General features: G+C 46.1%; 1 protein-coding gene across 1 annotated transcript in view; it reads right to left on the reverse strand.

Moving 5' to 3' along the window:
- Positions 1–2,228: 2,228 nt before the first annotated feature.
- The window catches only part of mael (germ-plasm component protein maelstrom), a 58,458-nt gene continuing 33,694 nt past the window's right edge, over positions 2,229–26,992 (reverse strand). The window contains exons 8-13 of the mRNA XM_084607355.1: positions 25,678–25,740; positions 22,239–22,356; positions 15,457–15,615; positions 9,721–9,919; positions 6,648–6,878; positions 2,229–2,409 (exon numbers count right to left, since the gene is read on the reverse strand). Coding sequence (XP_084463481.1) covers positions 2,387–2,409; positions 6,648–6,878; positions 9,721–9,919; positions 15,457–15,615; positions 22,239–22,356; positions 25,678–25,740 — 793 coding nt within the window. The 3' untranslated portion in view covers positions 2,229–2,386. The remainder of the gene's footprint in view (positions 2,410–6,647; positions 6,879–9,720; positions 9,920–15,456; positions 15,616–22,238; positions 22,357–25,677; positions 25,741–26,992) is intronic.

Consider the following 26,992-nt stretch of genomic DNA (forward strand, 5'->3'; position numbering starts at 1 on the left):
TATTCTCGATATTTGCGCTGAATGTGGTGTTGTGATTGGCTTCCAACTACGGCAACTCAACTAGAACGCGATACAAGATATTCAGAGTGCCGTCGAGTTGTGAACTGCTAAAACTAGTTGGCCATTGCGATATGCTGGCTAACCGTCGACTGCGAGTTGCACGAGGCTTTATTTCAAGTGTTTTGTCAATGGCAAGTGTTGGATAGCGTTGTGAAAGCTAAGAAATTTTGTGAAGTATGTTTGCTCTTATTCAGGAGCACCAAGTTCTCACTCAGGAGACTTTGGCTATGCGTTACAGCTGTTTTCGCATGATGACGGTAGCAACGAGCGGTCGTTCCACGTCTTCAAAAGGTTCGCAAACTGTGTTGTTTGGCCTTCGCCAGTACAGCGCGATATAAGTACTGATCAATTTTATCCCCTACCATTTCTGCTAAATGAAAGCTTCTAGAACCACTGCGAGTGCTTACCAATCAGCTGTCGATGGTTGGTCTCGTTGCCTGACTATGCCAGTGTACATGTTACCGTTAGCAATTGCAAGACTTATACATTGTTGTGTAAGCAATTATTTGCTGATTTCACTCCATATAATGAAACGTATGCTTTCACCAGCGAAGTAATCAGCGTGAGCACGCAAAAATTGCAAAGTACAAGCAAGATGGATAAAGTTTCCTGCTTGTGCTGTGGTGTTTATTCTTGTCTTGTGTAGAAGAGAGACAGACTCTTGCAGGGATAAAAATTAGGAGCATTTTTTTATACTCTGGGTCGGAGTCATGAAATCTTCAATTAAGAACAGCACTAATATTATCCGGCTATTTTTAATCTTTCATAACAGAAAAGCTGATAGCCGAGGTGCATGGTATAAAACCAAATTTTACCGTTTAGCAAAGCAGTTTTATAATGGCCTAGGTGCTGCTAAACATGTGCATGCGAATATTAAATGAATGCATCTACATAAGCTACTTGCGATGCATATGCAAAGTGCTGCATACATGAAGTTTGTGTTATATTCATTCGGTGCGTGGCCTTCAAATGGAAAACAAGGCGCTGGTAGCCATTGGCTATCTCAAGAAGTGTAAAATTCTGCAAGGCAGGCAGAGGCTGGCCTAGCTAGCAGTTTTTATGTCTAAGGGTAAGAAGTATGAATCTTGCCGCTCTGCGCTATGCATTTTCTTACAGCTTGCTATTACTCGCCCACAGGTCTATTGAAGCTCATTTCTACAGCCTGTATTAGGCATTTTGTCACAATTTACTATTCCTCACTCCCAGCCTTGCTTGGAGGTCATTAATATTCACATGCTGTAAAAAATTGCTGCAAAGGGTCTGCTGAACAAAGTAATGTGAGGTGTAATTACAGTATGAGAACTGTTTCCATTTCCAAGAACCTTTGCTTTTTCATGGATGTATAATAAAGACTAGTCACTTTTACAGTTGCCTATTTTCTTGTGCCTGACTGTTTCTCTTGGTGCCCGTAGCAAAGCTGTGCTAAGCGTTGATAAGTCTTTCATTTGATGTATTCATTATGAAGAACCACAAGACAAGTTGACTTTATGCCTGGCTTTCCATATTTGGCTCCTTTACCTTGAACACATTTCATATAGTGCAGAAGTTATACATTCCAGCATTTCAGCATGTATGCAATAACAGTTGATGTGCCTACTGGAAACATCTGAATGTATACACAATCTAGTTTTTCTGTGCAACCAGACCCCAAGCACAAAGTACACAACAGCAAAATAGTTACAGGCTCTTCCCACCTTTGATTGGAAAAAAATAATGGTTTCACATCTTGGAGTTTCTGGTGATTTCAAGAGATGCCATTAAAACAAAGCTTTTATTTTACATAATGCAGCAATCAGTATTGAGGAATCAAGCATGGAGAGCTTCCACAGTTGCATGTGAATAGCATAAAATGTCCCACACACTATGCTAGTTAATTTTGTTTATGAGAGGGGTTTTCTCGCATGCACTGCAGCCTCAGCAATTGGACATGTTTCTCTGACTGCCGGAATAGCTACATTACTAGCCGATCCAGGCCCTCAACAATTGTACCAACTCGCCCAACTGTCCATCCTACCTCAACAAGCATGTAGTAGAGGTTTTTGACCATATAATCTTGGCTACATACATGTTGGGATATGATGCATGCAAAATGAATACAGTGCTAAAAATGCAACTCATATACATCATGCAATTGCATTTTCATAATCAACTTAAGTAAAAATCAAATATGCGTGAGAGATTTTTATTTTTTCGTAATCCTTCGAATGTTTTCGTTGACAGTATGAGGTCGATGAAAAACAAACAAAAAACTGCATCATTAAAAAATAAATGCGACACGAGAAAAAAGAAGAAAAATTGTCACTGCCAAGAACAGTCGCTGGCAATTTCAAATGGCACCTCTTCCAGCTCCTGAAAAAGAAAAAAAAAAGGCGAATTTTCGTTATACATTACTTCATACAAAAATTGAAAGAAACAAGAACCAGCCTCCACGGCGAGCAGTTCTAAACTTCACACCATTTCTGATAATAGAGGGTCGGTCCTTAAAGTATTGAGATACAGTTGAACCCCGCAACAACGAAAACCGCAAGTACGACGGACGAAATACGGTCTAGCCCGGTTATAGCAAAATTGCACTTATAACGAAGGAAGTTCAATTTCCCATTCCCATGTTTGCATTTTCAACACAATTTTGGTCCAGTTTTAGCAAAGTAAATAAACGCACGTCAGCAGATATTGGTTTGGTCTGGTTGGTGGGGTTTAACATCCCAAAGCGACTCGGGCTATGAGAGACGGCGTAGTGGAAGACTCCGGAAATTTCAACCACCCGGGGTTCTCTAAGGTGCACTGACATCGCACAGCACACGGGCTTCTTGCTTTTCGACTCCATCGAAAAGCGGCCGCCGAGGCCGGGATTCGATACTGCATCTTGGGGAGTAGTCGAGCGTCGTAACCACTGCATGTCAGCGGATATAGCGAAGTGATTTTGTATGAAATGAAAAATAATTATCAATCTGAAGATTTTGTACACCTTCAGGCAAATGTTTTTGCGAAAATATGGACAAAGTTTGGCTGACGGCCGCACTCGCAGCGTCATCTGCTTTCCCGCGAAGTGAAAGGTTGCTTCACTGTATCGCTTGGCTTGTCTTCATAATGAAGCGTCCCGTCGAGAGTTGAGCCACTTGCGCGGGAGGTAAAAAAAAATTAGCTGGGGTTTAGCTTTAGTTAAATACAATAGGTTGCGTAAGCAACGCCAACGTAGCTTCCCTCTTTCTGTTCTTTCTTCTTCTTCTGCTTCTGTGGCGCAGCGTGGCTACCGACCGGGTTTATCCGACGGCTTGAAAAGGGGCCCCATCTGTGGTTGCTCTAAAGGTCATATGTGGCTACCGGTCGGGTTTACGAATCGTAGTTCTTGAATTTCTCTCCTCTCAATTCTGGGCCTGGGGGAAAGAGTCGGAGAGAAATCGTCAAGGGAGTGAGAGAGACAGAGAGAAGAGAGTGTTTCCTTCGCTTTCATGGACGTTTGTTATGCGCTTCTCTCGCTGATGCCATTACACCTTCCTGCCTTGTTCCGCTTCTTACCTTTGATATCTCGTGACCTCCGACTTTGCCTGGACAATTTGTAAACAATGGACCTACTCAGTTATCCCCTTTCTCTGACCCGATCCTTCGATTTCTCGGCAATGTCAAGTCTCGCGAACCCCAGCACCCAAACGGGAAAGAAAAAAAAGTGTTGCCATTGAAGACAAAGCGCGCCGAAACGTGAAGAGTGATATCGCACACTCCACACTCTCAATGATAATCAAGAATGGCAGAAAGATCCACGCCATTCTGGTGGTGCTTGAATGCCCGATCAAGGAACATCCCGCTCAGTGGACCCATCATGCTAGTGAAGGCGAAGGACTTGAGCTTCGCTCTCGGCCACGGCTTCCAGCTAGGAAATGGGTGGCTTCAGAAGTTCAAGGAGAGGCACGACATTATGTGTAAAAAACATTGTTGGGGAGGCTGCATCCGTTGAAGAGGGATTGCTCCAGCAGTGGATGGCCAAGCACTGCGATCAGATTCTTGCGTATCTGACAAGGACACACACAACATGAGTGGTTCGGACAAGCGAGGCTTGTTGGTCACCAAGATGCCAAGATGCTCTCTATGCCAGTGACTTATCATGCTTTCAAGTGGCTCGCTGACTTTGACAAAGAGATGGTCTAGAAGCACAAAGTGCTGATGTTGCTTGACAACTGCACTGCGCATTACGCCAATGCACACTTGAGCACTGTAGAGATATTGTTCTTGCCCACAACTACTGCCAAACTGCAACCTATGAACCAGGGAGTTATCACTAACTTCAAGGTGCACTACCGGAGCCGATTAATCGAGCGCCTTCTGATCGATGCTCGCTCTGCCGACAACGCAGCCGAGATGAAGGTCCCTTTGGTGAAGGCCATCTATTTTGCAAGCGAAGCCTGGAGGGACGTGAAGCACCTGACCATCGCTCATTGCTTTAAGAAAGCCGGCTTCTCCCAAAGCAGCAATGTGGACACTGCGTCTGCCGAAGACGAAACTGCCACGGTTGACATTGCTGCAACAGCTGACGGTGTTGCCATGACAGCCTACTTGGAGCAGCTATGGAAGCCGCTAAAGAGTTGGATCTTGTGCCTCCCCAGGTCTGTCCCACATGGACTATTTCCACCGAAGAATTTGTTGCCATGGAGGACTTCACAATTGATGTACATGCCGGGAACGTCATGGAAGGGATAGATAGCGCCTCTGAGAGTGACTGCGACGACGCTGGTCGCGCCCCTAAGCCGGTGACCTCTGCAGCGGCCATCCCAGCTGTTGACACATTACGGATGTACCTCGGGAGTTCAGAGCAGAACTTCGGTTCACAGTCAGATGGTATGGAGGCCGCGATCCTGAAGACCGCACATGCAAAATGTTTTCAGGGAACGCTGGAACACTTCGCCCAGCGACCCAGATATAATAAAATAGCAGATATATCGACCTATTTCCAATTTCCGCCGACTTCGTTATAGCCAGGGTAGGCTGTATTTTAGTGGCCCCGGCCAACATTCACAAGATTCGATGCATTTCATTTCCCTCAACCGACTTCCCCCTCACAACAACGAAGGTTTCTGAAGTAGCAGTCCACATGTTGTCTTCGTAAGCCACAGCAGGAAATTAAATTAAAGCACTAGAGCACGTTTTAGTACACCACTTTTTAACATTTTCACGCTTCCACGCTACCAACAAGCCCATTTATGGACGCTGCCATATATGTTTACAAGTTGCTGATGATGACTGCGCACCTGTCGTTTAAAAAAAAAAGCAAGGCGGACAGTGCACTGGGCCTCCTTCGCCGCAACACACGAAAGTTTGTTAGCCTGCCGAGATTTGCTCCATAAGACTAATGAGAGATCCATCCTAGAATATGCATGCACTGTTTGGGATTCGCCCACTCCACAAGATAAACAAAAACATTTTATACGTAAACTCAGACATTTTGATATACTCTGCGATTCCCAGGGTTTGATATGTCCCGGTTTACTGTATGTCAAATGTGCATGAAGGGCAGTCCTCATCAGCCAGCCAACCGCAATGTTTGCACTCATGCCAATGAAAAGTAGGCTTAGGTTTGGCCTCCGCCTCAAAGCGTGTCCTGGTCGCATTTTTTTTAACCGAGAGATAAATGGGCAGCAGGTTGCAAACGTACACCTACTTCTCTGGACTGATGGTGGCTTGCACATAAAGAGGCTTAAAAATGCCAGCAATGCACTGTGACTGCAACCACCTTTCGATTAAGTTCCTGTTTTCGTAATACTTTCTGAAGTAAGGCAACCCGCTGATAGCCTTTGGTTAGTTAGATTAGCTTTAGCTCATGAACAATGCTGTAGAGACAGCTGACTTTCTCGGAGCCAGGCACCAGTGTTGAGGGCGCTATCAAACCAAAGGCCACTGCGATGTTTCCTCAGGTGCATTTTTATGGTGGCTGCACATGGCTAGCACTGTCAGTAGAGGCTCAAAGTTGCACATGGCGATTCTCTGTGGGCAATAAGTGATTGTGGCAATGTCATTAGAAGCACCATTTGCTGCAGGAGTACGGCGTACCATTCGACATACTGAATGTCTTGTTTACGATAGTAACATGTGAGTGAAGCATTACTGCACATTTACACAAGATTTTCAATGGAATTCGTTTTGAAATAAGTAACAGTTCAGTATACTCAAGACCGACTGTAAAAGGGGAATTGAAATCACAAATTCCATGTTTCCCTAGCGAGTGCTTATTGCACATTAAAACTAATCCCAATCAGCAGTGACGATAAAATCTAACAGACTTAACATCGTTATAGGAGCGGAGTTCTGTACTGTATTGTACTATAACAGAGCTGTAATGGGACCATTCTTTGCGCGCGCTTGCTTTCCGCTTCCCAGCGAGCGACCGCCGAGAGAAAAAATGTTGCTCATTCTCAACTGGCTATGTTCTTAAGCGAATTAATACAGTGTGCCTTACACTTTAGAAGGGTCAAGCGAGTTGTTTTTTTTTCACGACAGTCCACGAAGTTAAGTGAGTTTGCCGCACAGTTCTCCAACCTTCTGTCAGGCATTTGCCCTTTGCGCACTATCTTTGGAGACAGCTGCTATATACTCACCGCTGGAAGTGTCGCTGCCGGGCTTGCGCAGCTGGATGTAAACTGAAGCACGAGGCTTTGGAAATGCAAGTCTCTCCCTTAGTGGGTCTGCTACTAGACCCCTGCCAATTCCTTGGGCGACAGGCTCATCCCCACCATTGGCGGCAGAGGCCCGTTCAGGGAACTGCGCTGCCAGCCTTGAGGAGTGCCCTGTCTTAGGCCTGGCACCTCCGTAGGCCTGCTGGCTGGCTTCTGCACAAAGCACAGGTCAAACTAGCTGTGAAGGGCTGCAAGCGAAAGAAGAGGGCTACAGCTGCACTCCGTGCCTTCCACGCTTATCTGGTCTCAACAGGCTGCAGTAGCGGTTAAAGTTTTATGCAGATATGAGAAGGGTTTGCTTTGGTTTATGGGGTTTAACATCCCAAAGTGAACTGGGACACTGTAGTGGAGGACTCCAGATATTTCGACCACCTGGTTTCTTTAATGTCCACTAACATTGCAAAGCACATGGGCACCTTGCTTTTCGCCCCCATCGAAAAGCAGCCGGGATTCGATTCTGTATCTTTGGGCACAGTTGTCTACTGCCCTGACCACTGCACCACCACGGCGGGGGTACAGACGTGGAAATAGGTGGGGCAGGGCAGGCTCTACTCCTCTCTACTTGCAGACTTCACAACAGTTCTGAAGTATCGCCTGGCAGGCGGGTTACTGCATAATTCCTTAAAATAACGCTAAGGTTGTATACAAGGTCGACGAAATGAACACTGCACGCTATGAGAGATGCCATAGTGGACGGCTCCGGAAATTTCAACCGCCAGAGTTCTTTGAAGTGCACTGACATCGTACAGCACACAGGAGCTCTGCTTTTCGCCTTCATCAAAAAGTGGCCACAACGCAGCTCTTCTGCAACACTGAATTCACAACTATAGTATAACCCCAATAATTCGAAATATTGAATAATTCCACAGTTTTCTGCGGCCCCGTATTTTCCTATGTAAATCGCACCTGATAATTCGAACTTGGCTGCCTGTGCCAGCCCTGTTATTTCGAAAATTGGGGTACTATGCAGCAATGTTTTGATGCAAACCCTGCGAATTGAAGGCCCTACAGATCCGCGAGGCAAAGCCACATAGTAACGGCGATGATTTATAGGCGACGCACCCGAACCGGAGCACTCTAAGCACAAAAATCTGTCCACAGTGCGGTGTGGCCCACAGACCCCCAAAACGCGCGCCTACAAAGGGGAAGATGTGCTTCACTGCAAGGCGGTGGGCAAACAAGAGAGGAATATCGACAAAAATTTCTGTACTTTATCACGGTAATTTTAACATATCAAGAGAAACATACCTCCAGGAACCATTTCGTCACTCTTCGAGAACTAACCATGAGAAAGCACTTCATCAACCCATATTAATGCTCATAAATATTTTTTGTTTCCATCGGCTATATCTAGGTGGAACAAACTACCCTCGGCTGCTGTGAACTGCAACTCAGTTGAATTATTCATAGAGCATGTCATTAGCATTTATTCATCTGTAATGCCACCACCATAAAACTATGATGCTGACTTTCATTTGTATTTTTTTGTAACTATACTTGTTTTCGTGCTGAACCTGCTATTTTCTATTTTCTTTTCCCCGAATTGGCATCATTACCACCACGATGCCGCTATGATAAATTTTTATTTTGTATTATATATCTACGCAACTTGTTCCCCTGTATTGTCTCCTTTGAATTCAATCCTACATGGGCCAGAGAAAGGCCTGCAGTATTTGTAAATAAATAAATAAATAATAAAACACAGTGCAGCTGCAGGATGAAGTACAGAGTATCACCGTGTGTTCCCTCAATTGATTTGCCCGTGTACTGTTTCCTTTCTCTTTTTGGTTCATATGAAACCTGGTTACCAAGGACCCGCACATAACATGAGGAGTGATTTCAGGATAGCAAAAATGGGGAAAAAAAAAATCTTATCTGCGCATAATGCGAGCGCAGAAAGAGCAACAAAAGTATTTATTTGCACTACGTTTCACAGTTGATCCGTAAGGTGTACGCGTTTAGGCACCCAAGGCCACCGCGAACAATGCCATGTGCCTTCAAGTGCCGGTGCTTTCCTTCTCGCGCCAACGCGTTTGATAGAGAAACTTCACACATCGTGAACAGAAGAGCAGCCCACATTCGCCCCGGCAATTGTGGAAGCCATATGGACCTTCCGTTGGTGTAAACCAGTTGGCCGCTTCCAGCCCTGATGAGAAATGGCAGCGCACGAGCTGCCGGTTAGCACGCGCTGTGTTTGTGCCTTTTCGAGTCTATCACTGTGCACAGGCACACGTCATGTGCACACCGTAAGTGTTTTCGGATTCGGTGTTTCCACAACCATCGCCATCTGCAGTGTTACGTGTTGGGGGTCCCTTGCTAGAGATTATCTTTCCGTGGAAACTCGTCTTACCTACCTCCAAACGCATTCATTATCCCGCATTTCTCGAAAGCGCGACCCAGGTAACGCTGGCTCAAATCAGCTGTAGGGCGTGGCCGGTATGGCTGTAGAGGCCCGTGAAAGGACCATGCAAAATGCTGTTTTTGCCATTCCTACAGCGTGCGAAGTGCGATCAATCTGCTTCCGGTTGTGTATGCGTCGTGAGCACAGTGGCCATGCTGCGGTCGCAAGGGATGTGGCGTGAGCACGGGGAAACCATTGAAACAGTCAACCGATGCTACCGCTAGATGGAACCTCCTCTCGCTGGAGACCTTATGCTGATGGTGCTAAATAACAGCCAGACCGGAACTGCAAATTTAGGACAAGTTTATTCATATCCACACATAACACGAGACGGTAATTTGACATGATAAAATTGAGAGCACAAACAAGAAACCTCATATTATGCATGCGTTTTCACAATAATTTGAACATTTTCCATAGTCTCAGTAAGCTCAACTTAGCAAGGTTTTACTCTACATAGGAGTTGTAAAACTAAGCAATGAGATAAATTCGCTGCACCAAAGTATTGCTGCAAACCTGGATATTATTATCTTAGGACAGTTTGAGGTACTGTTACCCGCATGCGTTAGAGACTAACATTGCAACCCCACTCACCTGATGTCATGGTCGAGGTCTTGTTCCTGCCACTTTGAGCTGCTGTGCTGCTCTTGGCACCTCCGCCACTGGCTCCACGGCTGGGCGGCTGGACGTTTTGCATTGCTTCGCACAGCGACGGGAAGTCTTCGTCTAGTGCAAATCCGCTCGACGTGGATGTATCTTCAACACGGGTGCCAGCTGCAACCACAATGGGGCCCTGTGGAAAAAAGAGTAAAGGCTTGCTTCTCAGCATGCATTACAACAGCCCAATGTTGCCTGATCCCACTGCAGGTTGATATTTCTTGCCTGAACTGTGGCTACTCCAAAGAAACTTCATTACAACACCAATTTTTTACTTCGACAACTACTGTTTTCTTCATGCAATCCTCGCTAGCATTCACTAATGTACACACACACACAAAATCAAACCATAACTAGTGACGTCAACTGCCTGGCATCTTTGCCTCTCATAGAACTGTTTAGTAGAACGTCGAGTTATGAGAATTTGTACGCGCTCACATATATATATGGAAGACTAGGGACAAGAAGAGAAGGACACGGGGCGAATGCTTGCTCGCAAGGAAAGCTTTATTCATAAAACCTAGGGGAAGGCAACGCAGGTCACAGTGGTTAAGTGTGCAAAGCGTAAAAGCACAGTTGTTAAGTGGCCCTCCCGTGTGCTTTTTCCTTCTGGTCCCTTCATATTTTGTGCACTATTTTTCTAATATGCTCGTTATAGCAAAAAATTCGTTATACCATATTGCGTAATGAACACATTCCCCCCGCCCATGGCCTCAGAGATTACCTCCGCAAATCTCGGAGGCCACGAACCGTCACCGCCGTACTGAATGCGCCGCTGCGCATTCAGTCCGCCCGTGCAAGCAGTACAACCGCTAGCGTATGGAGAGCCCTGCCTCCTGGCGCCCCGCGCCCCTGGCACGGCCGCTCGATGGAACAGCCAGGAAACAAAACGACGAAACTTCAAAGACTATGCCGGCGGCCGGCGCCGTGGAGACAGGCGAAGACGAGGGAATGGCGAGAGGAGAGGGGAGCGGAGTTGCGAGGAGGGGCGGCAGCGTGGCCTTGGAGGCCACACCACGCGCCGACACTCGTAGGCAGCGCGCGGCGGCGAGCAAAGGGTAGCTCGCTTGCGAGGAGGATTGCGAAAACAGACCAAAAGGGATGGGAGCCCATCGTTATCTCGTATCGGGGCGCCGGGTTTACGCCGTCCGTTCGCTGTAACAGATCGGCGGCGCTCATGGACGTTCGTTATACGTGCGATCTTGTGCCATTGAAGTAACGTAAATTTTGGCGGTCGTTCCGGTCTCGTTCGTTATAAGCGAAAGTTCGTCTTAAGTGGGGCCGTTATAAGTGGGCTCGACTGTAGTGCAAGAAAAAAAAAATGCATTTCACAGCTTACCTTTCGTAGTTGATTACGTGTGAACTATATGCAAACAGCTTTTTTTTTATTACACACTTCATTCTTCGTCAATCTCTAGACATTCAGATCGCTGACCACTTCCACATCATGCTTCCACAACTGGTCATCCTCGCTGCCATTCAGCGCATTTGAGATTTATCTTTTTGAAGCTCTGAGATTAGGTCAGCCAGCAGCGAGTGTCATGCATCCAATATCCAGGAGCATACCAGCTCGATGGACGGCTTCTAAATCTCGCCGGTCGGCGCCAGGGTGTGCCCTCTCTGGGCCATCCAGTCTGTTTACAAGCGGCGCATACAGTCTTTAAACGGCTAATTCACACAAACATCTATGAACTGCAGCACCGAAGTGAGTCCACCCGGAATGATGGAGATCTCAGTGCACAACTCTTTAGCTGCCAGCATATGTTCTCTCCCAGGTGGCTGCGAAAATTGTTGAGCACGAGGAGAGATGAAAGAAGCAGGGCGCCAGGTCGCCATCCCCAGACAATCCAGACTCAATCAGCCATTAGGTTGGCCGACATCCATCCTTTCTCGTACATCATGGCGTCTACCAATTTTTTTTTTTAAATTCCCTGACCGAAGTCCGGAAAAATAGTTTTGACTACTGACATCAAAACGCAATATATTGCAAGATAGACATCATGCACAATGAAAAATATTTTATTCAGGTATACAAGGTCTGCTGTCAGAGAAAAAAAAAAAAACATTGGTCAGTTGTTTTAAAGACCTTGTTTCAGAGAATTAGTTCCTTCCTCCTCAAGACAAGCTTCCTGCCACTGTGCATTGTTGATGAACTTTTGCCTCTTCTGTTGAAGCTTTTTTACAAGAGCAGCCACTCTTCTTTTCGGCACCTGGTGCATCCAATCTCTTTTGCTTCTTTCTTTACAGGTCTTCCTTTCATCGGGCATTGGCCCTGCGGGCCATTTGCATCATTGTGTTTGTAACCTAAACTTTGGCCACTTCTCCAATAGACGATCCAATACAGGGGCTAGAAAGGGCACCATAGGCTTGTGTCTGAAATTCGGCCAAAAATGGTTCCAGGTCTTGAGCAATTGATAGGATAAACAATTTAACAGGCAGCATTTTCAACAATGCTGTAGCTAGTACACTGTGGCACCTTTTTCACTTGCTTTGCCGCACTCTGCAAGCTTCACCAAGTTTGGAATAATAGCAAGCGCCCTTGAAATCGCCTGCCATTCTCAAGCTACCTTACTGGGTAGAACTTCAATGGACACAGAGCACTTCCCGTGAAGTGGATGTAGTCTGCATGACGTGCTGGCACATACTCGAACAGATTATAGCTCCCACGAAGGAACACTACCAGATCCCAGAGCGTCACAGAGTGTCCTGCTTTGAATGCGCCATTAACAACATGGACTCCACAGCTTCCAATGTCAAGAATTTGATGGGTTGTGTCGGATTCTCTAAATTCCTGTTTGAGGGGCCTCAGAAACTTCAAGTTCTGGCTTTCCTAAAAGCAGCAGCCAAATCTTCTGCGCTGGTGTGCCCCAAAAAACACAAAGTTAGGTACCGCGTTTTCAGTGGCATAAGTTTCGTCCCAGTACCTGATCAGTACATCCATATGTTCTTTCTGAGTTACTTTGTTGAGTGACTCATCAAATGCAACCACCAAGTGCTTCCGCAGTGGTGGCTGGACGCATCTCCCGAGCGCTACAAGCACTAGCACTACCTCCGATGAACGAAGCACTCGTTGCCACTGCGGAAGAGGAGCCGCTATTTGTCGCAGTCTCAAAAAATGAGACAACCCGGGTCTGGGAAGCCCTTTGCTGAGATTTCATAGCAGCTTGATGTTTCTTACTCTCAGCTTGACTAGTAATCGCTTTTTCCCCCATGTTGCTCAAGGAGAACTTCTTGCAGCATGTGACGGCCCTAATATTGCATCACAAAATTAGCAACTAGTTAAGTTGCCGATCTCAGGTTCGTGCCGAGGCGAGGAACAAACGAATGAGCATCCGCAACTGGCTGTTTAATTAAAAACATTTATTCCTAAATGTGGCTGCCTGAAGGGGGTAGACGGTCTGCTCACCATCACAGGAGTGTCGGAGTTGTCTCATGGCCATGGTGCCCGCTCAGGTGCTGAGAGTCTGGGAGGCGGCTGCTGGCTGGAGAGACTAAGTCATTCTCATCGTGGAAGTTAGCTCGGGTTCTGTACATCGGGGCCCGAGGGAGATCCAAGGCTCTTGGCCGCAGCAGGCAGGAGGTGTCAGTCGGTTGCCGGAGCAAAGCTAAAATCGTCCCTCAACGGCTTCAACGAACCACTTTGCTAGCCTTGCGCTGTCTTTATTGTTGGGACCAGAACCTTTCTGGGGTCTGCTGGTCCTCTTTGTCCCACAGTTTTGTTGAAAAGCCAATGCTGCAGGAAATTGCGGCCAATCATTTTGGCTTTAACCCCCTCGCCCAGCCACAACATTGGCTCAAACCTGGGACCCACATGGGGTTCCCGCTTCAACGTCGCTGGTCTAATTGCGGGCAGTCGCATCGTCTGTCCAAACTTTGCTGTCGGCCCGTCGTAGGTCATGCCTTTAGGCACCTGCACCTCGTAACGATCTGGAAAAGTGAGACATTTCTTGTGGTGACATGTCAGCTGTGGTGAAGAAATTCCCAAAGCTAGCCAGCCATGCATCGGCGTGGTGACCGCCGTTGCTGGTCATGCCATGTAACGGCTGCGACCAGGTGTCTTACAAGTGTGCCGAGGTAGCGAGGATTCTTTTGAGGACCAAGGTCTGGCTCTTTGAAACTGTACTTTCCGGCTCATCGGCATGTTGAAGTTGATGGGTGTCTGATCGGCGTTGCCGATTTGCGAGACGAAAAATTCTCTGTCCTGCTGCAGGCCTATCATAAACTTATGAAAGTCCACTACCTTCTCTTCGTAGCAAGGAGGCAGTTGCTCAGTTGCTGACAATGTGACGTGCACCTCCTGAAGCGCAGTACATAGCGCCACATGAAGCGTGTCGTCCACCCATTACTCACTTTGAAAGCGGTGGTTGCGATACTGTGCTTTCTGGCTGTGGCTCGCGTGTGCATCCTGATCATTTCGTGCAAAACGACACAGCCTTCCTTTCACACATCCCAGACATATTCTAGGACCTCTTCTTCCATCATCATGTAGGCGCGCTGAACTCCAACTCGAGACAATTCACCAACACGAGACAAGACTGGTACGTGCGCGACCAGTCTTGTGTTGGTGAATTGTCTCGAATTAAACTTCAGCGCGCCTACATGATGATGGAAAACCAACTAGCCGCCATTACAGCATTGCTTGCTCTTCTTCCACACCAGGAAACTGTCCAGTCTTCGGTCCCAAAGGCATACCGCTCTTGATTCGTAGCACGCAGCCTGTCGTGCGTTACTGGCGGAAGCCAGTAAGGCACGCGGACTTTGTTTATTCAGAAATGCTTACTGGTTGCACGATTCCCATGCTCAATTGCATACTCCACAACCTGTAACTTGAAGCCAGCCGAGTAACTGGCATTACGGCCCATCGCCCCCGGCAAAACAATACACAAAAGGCACAAAGCAACTGACAATGTTGCCGCAGAGTGGTAATGGCTGCCATAAAAAAGTAGGGCTACGACTACGCCACTGTTTAATGCCAGTTCGATTGGCTGTCTCCATGTGCCCCGCCGCTGTGCTGACGCCATGGGTTGCCGCTGGGTCCCGAGAGTTTCGTATTGGAAGCAGCGATGAGAAGGGGGGAGTGGGGGGGGGGGGGGGGGGAAGAAGAAGAGAGCATTACAGGAAAGAGCGCTAAGAAGAGGAGGCGCTGTGCGCATGCTGCTTCATTTGCCATGACAACAAGCGGATCAAGTGAAGTGGGAAAGCTACAGTACAACCGTTCACAGGACTGCAAGGGGCCAAAGTTGGTAGTGCGTTTATAACGCGGGAGAGAAAAAAAATGCAAATTTTAACAATAAAGTAGGGGTGCATTCATAATGCGAGTGCACTCATTACATGAGTAAATATGGTACCCACAACCGATACAGCTTTTACACTGAGCTTTTACGCAGTGCAAATGCTTGTCCAGTAGGTTGCTGCACAGAAAAAAAAAAGTTTTCTGCAAAGGTCACTGCTTCAGCTGGCACACACCTCACTACATCCACATGTTTGGACACAAGTACTTTCCTACCTGTGCCCAATTCCTGAAATCGAGATTTGACTGTGCATCTGAACATAGCATGGCATTGCAAGGACAGTGCCTGGCCAGACAAAGCTAGCTTTCCACCCTATCCAGTCAAGTGTGAGGTGACTCTGAAGAGGCTCCAAAAATGGTCCACAGCACGGCGTTACACTGACCGTCTCTTCGCCGTAGTAGTCATCAGGTCGCCTGGACTCCCTGGGCAATGGTGGAGGCGCGTAGTTCTCCCTCGCCCTCGCATAGCCGTCCTCATCACCTGCACCTGTGTGCTGCGGCTGCTGCTGCATGCGCCTTCCTGCTCCAGAGCGGACCGGTTTCTGCCGGCCGCCCGAAAAGAAGGAGGAAAAGGGAAGAGCGTAAGCAGAGAGTTAGCATAATACCACCAAAGTTTGAGAGCAAGCTTCTAAAAGCTGCTGAAATGAATGAAGTGTATGTACATGTCTTACTTGTATCGCTACATCAACGTAATATTCAACAACTGTGGAACAGGGGGAAAACCCACATGTATAGGTTTCTTCCCATAACACAGGCGAACAGAAAGGATAAGGTATGCAATAAATAAGTAAATAAAATAAGAAGTCATCAATTAAGGGAAAATGCCAGTTGAAAAAATAGATTCTAATCTTAAATCAGAAATGACTAGCGAAGTTACTAAAGGCACATAGATACCAAATTTTCATTGCATTTTTGTTGTTTTAATTAAAAAAACTATAGACCCGTACAGGCGTGGATAAAATTAAACGGAGCACGCCTTTCCGTTCAAATTAAAATCACTGTTTCTGCACTGGAGGCAAGAAAACAATACTTGCCAAAGTAAAAGGGCACTGGCGTCTACTCATTTAAGCAACAAAATTTAAAAGCAAATAGCATGCTTCGTTTACTTTTGTCTGCAGGGGTACATTTTCTGTAGCAGTATTTTGCTTTAATCGATCCACGATGGTCCAGAACACAGGAACTGCAACCCAAAAAGCCCCAGCACAGCTCAATAAATCATCAGGGCATTTATCAGCACCCGTTCCGATCTCTGAGCACAAACGCCCCTACGACGCATATAATACGGGAAGCGTAACATGCACCAACAAAGACAGTGTGAAAGGCCATCGAGTCAAGTGAGCTGACTCCAGGGCACGGCCAGACTCAAGCGGTGGCATCGCCGCTTCGAGTCCGGCATGGTGAGTTAGCTTGTGTCGTCCCTGCTCTTTGCTTTGCCGACAATGTGTTTACCTATGAACACGTTTTCGTCAGAGATGTCAGTGTCGATGGGTTTAGAAAAACGAAGTATTTGCCTGGCTTGTACTTGAAAGCGAATTAAAATATCTTCGCGGCAACGTGAGAGGTTGGGATTGCTTGGGGAGCATCTCTGTGTAATCAGGAATATTGATCATACTCCTTACGACGCTTCTAAGGTTGGTGTCTATACACGTTCAATGGCAAGTGGGAAATCACACAGAAAGCCATGTGGTTTCCACTTACGAGCGCTTAATATTCTATAACCAAATTTTATTTTATCACCAGTTTCGGTGCTGGTTTTTATCAGCGAAGCGATGACTACAACGTCAAAAAATGTGTAAGCATGCTGAGCATTTTTGTTAAGTTGTTTTTCAGCCACAACCTCGGTATTGATTTCACTATATTCATACTGAATAGGTCGAACAAGTGATGTTAATTAAATATTCAAAATTTTGAATATGAATTGAACATGCTTGTTTTTCAATTAGTTTTTGAAAAACTGCCATTCAGAACTTCTCGAATATTTGAATTCACCATGGTTTCACCTCACTGCACACCCCACCGCAATGCTCGACCGCATGGAATATGCAGTGAAGGATTTCGTACCTGCCAGGTTCACAGAAAAGGCATTTGGCAGATCTGATCAAACTGGGGGAGAGGAGATGAGACTGAAAGGAAGAGAAAGGAAGGAAGGAAGAGAAAAGAAAGAAGAAACTTTAAATCGCACGTGGCGTGATTTTGGCCACGCCATTAGATCTCGGCGTACCGAGCGGCTAAAGCTCATCCACCTATCTGCCACCTCTGCGAGACAGTATGCGTTCCGCAAGCTTTTGTGAGTCGTCCAGCTTGTTACGATGAATTCTGAAGGGAAAACATTTTTGGTCCTGTTGTGCAACGTACGCACTCAGGGAAGGAACCCTCTTCTACAGATGTCAATGCCTCTGACGATGCTAGACAGCTAGTTGGCCGTTCTAGCTTGACCGAACAAGTCTACCATTTTGTCAGCATATCAGAAAAGAAAATAAAGACCTTCAAAAATCAGGTCGATGCAGAAACAGGAAATTTTTCTGCAAGTGCAGACATCTCCCCTTAAGGGGAGACGTGACCCTTGAAAACCTAAAAATTGCGACAGTCGGTTTTTGGAAGATTATATATTTCAGTAGTATGTCTTATAAACTACCCTTCCTGTAATTATTAATGCCCAACTCACCGTAGAAATACTGCAAATTAATTATACAAGTGGTGGCAGCCGCGGAACTGCAAGCAAACGCCGAAAAGTCTCAAACCTTGCGCGCACTCTCCCACCGAATTGAGCGCCACCGACTTGGTCCTGTTTCGTTCATGAATTCTTGCGTATTCTTTAGCCACCCTCGGCGGCGCGGTCAAGGCGTGGCTCGCTCTAGACTGGTAGCCTTGCGGTGGCTTTCGAGTATCCAGCGCTCGAATTCAAGGCTGCGATTGGGTAAAGCACGCACTCCGCGAGAATGCGGGACATTGGGCGACTGCCATTGGCTGCTGCACCCGCTGACAAGATGATCTCCGTCGGTTGCCCCTACGTGCCACCTGCTCCAGCTATTTGCACTCGCTTTTGGCTGTTTTCGTACTTGTTCGCCTATCACCATTTTTGTGATCGCCGTATTTATGATCTCTCGTCGTATCCTTTGAATGATTTTGTGCAACGTACCAAATGTTGCATGATCACTCATGATGCGACACGCGTTCAAGCGAAGGCCGTCCACATGGCAAAACGTGCCGCCGCCGACTGCATCGACGCCTGCAGCGTCCTAGCATTGGTTACGGTGGAAAATCAGAAAAAAGGCCCTGTCTTGCCCTGTGATACCTATCCAGAAGTTACCATAATGAATTTCACAATGCCAACACATTCCGCAAATTCTCCAGGCCCGGACCCATGTGACCCATTGATATACTCCTGTAACTTGAGAACCAGCATGCACAGCTTCATGAAACTTAGTATAGTTATTCAAATGTCCATGCTGAGCCTAGCCTAAAACTTCATTGAGATATCCAGGGGTGGAAGCAGGTTCAAGCATTTCGGAACAGCTCAGGGAGCAGTAATAAAACCATTTTGAACACTTGAATGAAGTTTTGGATTATGTTTCTAAGCTCACACGGTTTTTATTATGGCAATTTTCACTTCCTGACATAAAAGAACCCAATCTGATTACCTTTTATTCAATTTTCAATGGTTTATAGAGCATGCACACATCTCTAACAAGATAAGGCAGACAGCCAAACATTCACATATCCTTAAAATAACAAAACCTGAGTAATAGTTTAGAACGAACTAGCAACAAATGGAATGCCTGCTTTTACACTTCATAACTGAACATCAAGTTTAATGGGAGACGCGGGTCGAAAAACTGATTTTTTTTTTTACTGTTTGAGCTACATTGATCCTTCCTCTTTCACATATAAAATAATCAGAGCCGAAAACAATCGCAAAACTATTTAAAAACTCTGTTAAAGCACTTGAGGTGGCTAGAAAAGAGGCAGATATGACCCATTTTCAAGCGCGTGATGCATCAAATCACGGCGTCGCATGCTGTTGGAATCTTGCATGGTGGTAGGCCTACGCTTTTTCTCCTTAAAGCCGGCTTTGCCGCTTCGAAAACCCTCAGGAAGTAATAATAATAATAAAAAAACATTTTGCCGCCAAAACCCTGCGTTCTCACTGGCCTTTTAAATCACGTGCTGCGATTTCGTCCACGCCATTGGCTGTTGGGGCGTGAAGAGGCCATAGCTCGTCTGCTCTTCATGCGACGCGCAGCTCTCACGTTTTTTCATAAGCATTTTCTCGACGTGTTTTGAAGCTTTCACCAGTGCTTTCACGCATCTTCGTGCTTCTCATGGACGCTGAGGAAAAACGCGATTTTCGACGCCAAAAGCATCGCTCAAAGCACCTGTTTATGGGATGCCGCCTCAAAGCGAAACGGCGTGCAGCCGAGGCGTCCGCGTCAGCTAGGTCTAACGTTGGCGGAGGCGACGGTTCGGAGCCAGCTGTACACTCAAGTTTCCTTGACAGCGTAGACGATTTCGTCAGCGCATTGGAAAAGAAGATAAGGATCTTTGAGAATGGAGACGGCAGTGTTGACGAGTCGGCGAGTGCCTTTATCAGCGAGATCAGCGCCGCGAATGCACTGGTGAGCGGAGCAGCATGTCTGGAGTGCGAACTTGCCGTCCACAAGTTGGTCGAGAAGCGGAAAGGACTCGCATCATTTCTGGAGTTGCGTTGCAGCAATTTAGCGTGTCCCAAGTCCGTTGTATTGTCAACGTACTCGTCGCAGCGTGCAGCTCCACTGGACGGCGCTAGCGATCGAGCGCAATCGTTAGGAAGCTCGAGACAGAGTTTTGCCGTGAACGTGAAGGCCGTGGTTGCAGCGCGCGCTATTGGTGTTGGACACAATCAACTTTCCCGATTTTGTGCCACAAGGGCTTCGAACAAGTTCTTGAGGAACTGGGAGTACTTCCCTCAAGGGAACTGGTTGCACTGAGAAAAAATAGTGACAAGCGAAGGATGTCAAGTATGTCACTGAAGCTGACAGCAGAGGCAAGGTCCCAGCGTCGCTGTCTAGCCAAGAAGGCACGTCTTGATGCTGCTCACAAGGCCTCTGAGGGAGCAACATATGGTGCCGGTGAATTTTAAAGCTCTGCACTAGATCTAGGTATCCTGGCCTGCATTGTGTGCAATTTTCATGTATATATGGCTGCAACAACAGCAATAAACATCTTTTGTAACTTTCAATTGCAGTTTTCTCAACTTCTTATTTTGGGCCAAACATGGCTTTTGTGCACAACATTTCATGTTCTTATTGTAGTCCAATCAAGACCAGATTTGGCATACATATTCTTTAGGGTGCGTAGAGTGTCAATATCTAGGTTTAAATACAATCAGCAATATTTTTTGGTACGAAAATTTTTTAAATTCTCTGGCACTACCCGCTAGAAATCAAGCACCACATAGAAAATTGTCTCAAAATTCTGCATGCTAAGCGAATGTCATTATATTGCTTATTTACACTCAGTGGAGTGTTGGAAGCAAGAAAAATTAGTTGGTACTGCCCTAACATGTTTACTGCTATGCCCATCAGCTGCACAAGCATGCACTGTTTTTCACTTATGCATGGCATTTAGAATATGAAGCCATCAAGCCATCTTAAAAATAAAAACATATTTGGAAAGAGAAGATCAATCTTTATAAGTGGTGCAATTTTCATTCACTTAACATCAATATTAAAAAAAAAGTTTTCGAGGAGCGTCTTCCCTTAATTTTAAACAAAATTAAACTTGATGTTCAAAATTTTGAACTGACCGGATGTGACGACCTGATGACGTCACATCCGATCATGTCTAATAACCGTAAGTGATAGCGACGTCATGACTGGTGATGACATCATCAGGAGATTCAAGCAATCACGAAGCTGAGCCCGCTGGGCATTCGACCCAGGCATCCATGTGGTGCCTTTCATTTGGCGATTCCTCAAACGCCGCACCACAGAGCATATATAGAAATAGACACAGTACAGCAGGCATCAGTGGCGCTTAAAATTGGTTGACAGCAAAGAAAAGTCGCAGTATCTGCCACAATTCCGGTCAATCACAAACGGTCTCGCAGTCAATGCCTAAGCAGCGCGGCGGGGAAGGCTTCCGCCTTGAAGCGCTTTAGAGAGCCAAAGTGCCCCCATTGCATTGCATCACAGTTTTCATAAGCAACACCATTAATAACCCACTGAGCAGCAAGACCGTGTTTCACTAAATTTGATGACAAAACATCGAGGCAACCTATTTGGAGCAATTTTGGAGCAATATTATGCTTTGGAGCAGGAAAAGCAGTGTGGAGCAGAATGGAGTAAATTGAGTAGCGCTGCCACCCCTGGATATCTCGACAAACAAAAAAGTTAGCGTTCGCTCAACCTGCTAGGGCAGTTTCCTTACTTTTTTGCCTAGTGTGGCTGCTTAGGACATCCATAACTCGGGAACCGCTCATCAGATTTTCACGAGGTTTCTTTTATTCCATACCTCAATAATTTTTTGAGGGCAAGACAATTGCATTTTTCAAGATATTGCGTCTGGAATTAATGACAAACAATTAAAATTTGGTTATTGCAGGTCTGACTAATAATGCTGATTTTGGGGCTGTGCTAAAATTTTTGGTTGGTTGGTTTTTAGGGTTTAACGTCCCAAAGCGACTCAGGCTGTGAGAGACGCCGTAGTGGAGGACTCCGGAAATTTCGACCACCTGGGGTTCTTTAACGTGCATTGACATCGCACAGCACACGGGCGCGTAGCTTTTCGCCTCCATCGAAAAGCAGCCGCCGAGGCCGGGATTCGATCCCGCGTCCTTGGGCACAGTAGTCGAGCGCCCTAACCACTGCGCCACCCCGGCGGGGTGCTAAAATTTTTCAGCAAGAAAATTTGAAGAAAGAGAATTGTTTTGCCCTGGCCAGCACGTTTTGCAAATCCCCCAGGTGTGTCCTAAGGGACCTATGTAAACAATCTTGATATACTCCTCCAACTTGAGAACCAATGAACCCAGCTCCATGAAACTTTGTAGTTCAAATGTTTCTACTATAAGCCTACCCTGAAAATTTCATTTAAATATCCAAGAAGAAAAGCTGGTGCTCAAGAATAGCAGCCTCCTCCTTTATTGAGAAATGCAGTGGAGTTTAAGAACTTTTTTTCGGCCACTCACCACATTCATCTGGGAGACCTCAAAGGTGAGGGATGGGTCGAAGCGTGGAGGCATGTGCTGGTACTCTATTACGTTCTCCACATGGTAAGAAGTCAGCAGGGCATTGGACAGCTTGTACCTGCAATGACGCAGACAAAAATTCTGCCTTTCTGCAAGCAATGACAGCAGCAGTACAGAAAAAGGTGGTTAACTTTAACTTCACAAAGGTTTCATATGTTCAAAAGGTTTCATATGTTCAAAGGGTTAATCTGCGTTCCTCCCAGCAATGGCAGCAGGGCTAAAAACGGCTTGAACAAATAAATAAAATGGCTTTAGCCCACTGTGCAACAGCAAATAACATATGGAAAGGGCATGCACTGGAAAAATGGAATGAGGTGGATGCAAATGAAGGAAAGGGCACAACCAGCGCCAAACAATGGAGTGAAAAAAAAGAGGGTGAGGGGGGGAGGGGGCAGCAATGAGTTGGGGGGCAACCAAACCATCACTAACACACCAATCAGTGCCTGAAACTGCCTTCAGCATGGCTAGGTAGACTGAATGATGCTGGCTGGCCAAGCCACCATAGCTGCGGGCTGCAGTGCAGTTAGCCAAACAGCACGAAATTAAGAGGTCAGGATGTTCACCAATTGTCCGCTTGTCATCACATATGCCAGAGGCGTTCACAGCAAAGAGTATTTTGACGATTGCTCGCTTCGGCGGGACACAATCTTTCCTTGAGAGTCTGTGTAAACTAAAGGAACACAAGGATCTCAAACTAAGAGACATTTCTTCACACTTGCTTAGAACATTTCAAGAATGTATTGTTGCGCCCCTCAAACCATACTGGAGTAGAGTTTTTTTTCTGTTCTATTATTAACTATTGTATATTTTTCCAATGAAGTTCTTGCCGCACTTCGGTTGTCTTGAACTGTAGCATGTGTGTAGAAACACAACGAATGTTAATCTAGTGTTCATCACCTTTTCTCAATTCTGGAGGCCATTCGCAAGGGTCAAGACGGGATACAACACAAAGAAATATTCTCCTAGCATAACCATAAGAATGGTGACATTTCCAATAAGCTCAAAAAGCTTTGTGCAGGGGCGGGATGCTCATTCAGCCTCAAACCGGTTCGACAGAGAAGCGAAAAGTATTCGTGCCGTCGCCTTGAATGCAATCAGTGTATCCCGACGAGGCATGAGGCCTGAAAAGAAAGCTTTGCAAAGTCTTTTGCTCAATTTCGATGTCCCTGGCTGTACAGTAAAAGCTCATTAATTCGAACTTCGCGGGATAAGGAAGGAAGTTCGAATTATCCAATGTTTTGAATTATCGAATGGCCTCAAGACAACTGACAAGAACCATTTGCATTACGGTAAATTTACCGTAGTTACGGGCGTAACTAACCCACCTTGTCTATAAATTTGAAAAAAAAAAAAAAAAAATCTACAGTCAGCGTGTGCTTCTGCGCCACGCTGTAACAATCCACAAGGCATTTCTTGGCAGTCCACCAAGATGCTGCGCAGCGATAACATCAAGATGTGTTTACCTTCTGACATTGGCTCTAGCACGGGGAGGGAGGCAAACTTGGTACAGTGCCAGCACTTGTCTGGTTGTGCAAACCTTATTTTCAGTATGTTCGCTTTATGATGCCATGGGCGATTGGGACAGGCACAGTCTACTGCCACTCAATTATGCAACGCGCGATAGCAGCAAGGGCCTTTCGAAGCGAACGAATGATGCTAAAAGCGAGTGTCTCCTCGTTGACAACTGATGGGTGGAAGAATGGACTAAAAAAAATCGACAACCTTTAGCACCTTTCATAGACATTGGCTGGGACTGCGCCGAAAGTGCTTATCTATATTTCCGAAATAACAGGCTTCGAATTAAGGAGTATTTAGTTGCAAGCTTCGGAGACTGCGTGGAAGAGAGAGCAGGCAGCCACGGCTGCCAACCCCTAGCCTCTAGTGTCGCCGCGCTGGTCATAGCGCCATTTAGGCCTTACCCACTCTTCCATGGCTTTATCTTGTTTCATCTCCCGTCCCTGTTTTTGGATGTGTGCAGCCTCTAACTAAACCACTCATTCACTGAAGGGCATTTTTTCTTTCCACGTTGCTGTGCACCAAGCCACTCAGGTGCAGCGGCACGTAGTTCGAATTATCCGTTGCGGAAACGATTCGCGTTCGAATTAATGGGCTTTTTTGTAAACAGATTTCTAGTGTAGTTCGAATTATTTGAAAATTAGAATTAACAAGCTTTGAATAACGAGCTTTCACTGTATTCGTGCTTGCACATATATCTATGTCATATTGACTATTTTTTTTTTGCTTTATTATAGTGACCAATAATACTACATCAACGAAATTTTGTACACAGAGAAATAACCGTGTGAGATCTTACTGCTACAGCATGATATTCAGTGATTAACAGAGTTAAACAGTATAAATTTTTTTTTCTCTCTGTAGATTCCAAAAATGCAATCATAGTTGAGCTACTTATCATAGAGCTGAAGTTACCGCACATAGTCTAGAGTGTGATTAGGTCCTTCCTAACCCAGCTTACACCAATCCATCACTCGACACCAAATGCACAGAATGTTTCACAATTGCGCTGGCTGACATAGTGACCATGAGAGCAGGTGCAACCACCTCCACCGCGGCTGGCACAACCTCGCTAAGAGACGACAATGGGAGAGGAGTTTTAGATTGAAAGAGGAGGCAACTGGCGTTTCCCTGCATGTTCTCTGTTTTCGCTGTCTAACTGCCCCCGCTGACCCAGAAAACAAACTTCATTTCGCACCGTAAGGGCTTTCAGGAATCGGGGCGGGCAGATTGGCAGCCTGAAAACACGCTCTAGAAAAGGCATGATAGGGCCGCGGTCGAGTACGGGTGTTCGCAGTGACCAGGCAGTCAAAACACAGAGGAAGCGAACTTTCGAACACCAAAATGTCCGTGATTGGATGAGAGACAACGAGCGGCGTGTGAACCTCACCATTTGACAGCTTTTGGCCGTGCGGGAGTATAAAACTTCATTCTTTTCAATTTCCAGTTTGAGTCTGACTTCTATATTTCGAACAGATAGCGTGGACTGCATAAACAAGCCGAAAATATACTAATTTTCAGAAAGCTGCCTTTTTCGAGTCTCTTCCTTCCCCAAAAGTGACGGCAAGGACCAAGAAGTTATTATGATCCAGATCAGATGAGGCAAACAAGCTTTTATCGTAATTTGTGCATCAAAATGAAGGAGTAGAAGCGGTTGTCATTCAGGACTATGCATTAGCAGCACCAAGCAGATAAAGTTAACCAAATCTGGCTACTATCAGTGTGATCACCACTGCTACATGACAAACCCTGTTAAGAGGTTCTTTTGCGGCACTGATGTCAACACTGTTGTCAGAACTTTACACAAGCAAGTATAATACATTACGTTTAGCTATGAAAAAAAAAAAAAAAGAACAAGCCTCACCCGATCCTCCGGCACTCTCCCAGGGCGCAGTACCTGTTGTCAATCTGAGCATGGTAGTAGCACCTAAACGTAAACAAATTGAAGGGGCAATTATTAAGCACAACATCAAACTCCAATCTGTTTTGTTTGGTGAATTCATCTGAATCGCACTTCATTCTGACGAGACCAGTGCTGGCTTGGAAAAAGAAGCCTGAATTAGCAAACACCCACTGTGGCATGAGGGTGTTTTTTTTTTATTTCTTAACCTATCTTGCTGAAAATTGGCACGATGATATATCTGTGAATGCAGATTCCAAATATGTATCTAATTCGAAACACCTAATCTAGAAATGATATGACAAGATGATGTACAACACACAGAGTCTTTTCTTACGGGCCATTAAGGTAATTCTTAATTAAAGAAACTGGTTTTAAGGGGGGACACGGCTTCGAAAGTAAGAAAATCGCGAAAACGTCGATTTTTCAACAAGTACGTATCTCGGCTGTATATGTTATAAACTACCTTTTCTATAATTATGAACGCCTAATTCATCGTGGAACTGCTTTAAGTTAAATATACAACTGGGCGCAAAAGCAAAAGTACCCGAACTTCGTGCGCACATTATTTATCTGCCGCTGAACCGAGCACTGCCAAATTGGTCTTGTTTTGTTTGTGAATGCTTGCCCTTTCCCATGTTGCCTTCCCCGGCGGTGTAACAGAAGCATGGCTCGCTTGTGATTGGGGGCCTTTCAGGGATTGTTGAGCTTCCCGCGCCTCGAATTCGGGCCGTGATTGGACGAAGCGTGCGCTCAGTGAGAACGCGGGGGATCGCACGACTGCTATTGGCTGCTGCGCACGCTGGCGCGGTGGTCTCTCCCCGGCAGGTCGTCTGCTTCGACTGCCTACTGAGCTGGCATTCTTTGTGCGCTTGCATGAATAGAGTCACGTTTCACCATTTTTGAGATAGCCGTCATCATCGCTCGTTACAGATTCTGGTGGCAAGTTTTGAACGGTTTTGCGCACCTTGTGGATCACTGCACGGTCGGTTATGATGCGCGCCGAGAAGTTCAAAACACTGCATGCGTTCGGTGCACGGCGTCGTTCTGTGAATGCAGTCCGCATGGCAAAGTTAGCGAAGCGCGTTGCCAACAGTCGCGAAGACGCTTCCAGCACTGCTGCCTCTGCTATACTACTAAACCGACTGCGCTGCCACTTCCAACGGTGTATCTTTCGCGTCAACATAAGGAGGCGGCGTTTGAAGCATGCCCGCTATACAGACCATATCACTCGGCGATCTCAGCCTCCCGTATAGTCTGTCATCGCAAGCGATAACGC

Source organism: Amblyomma maculatum, chromosome 6 (assembly GCF_055883805.1).
Source record: "Amblyomma maculatum isolate TAMU_Amacu chromosome 6, ASM5588380v1, whole genome shotgun sequence".
Classification (NCBI taxonomy): domain Eukaryota; kingdom Metazoa; phylum Arthropoda; class Arachnida; order Ixodida; family Ixodidae; genus Amblyomma; species Amblyomma maculatum.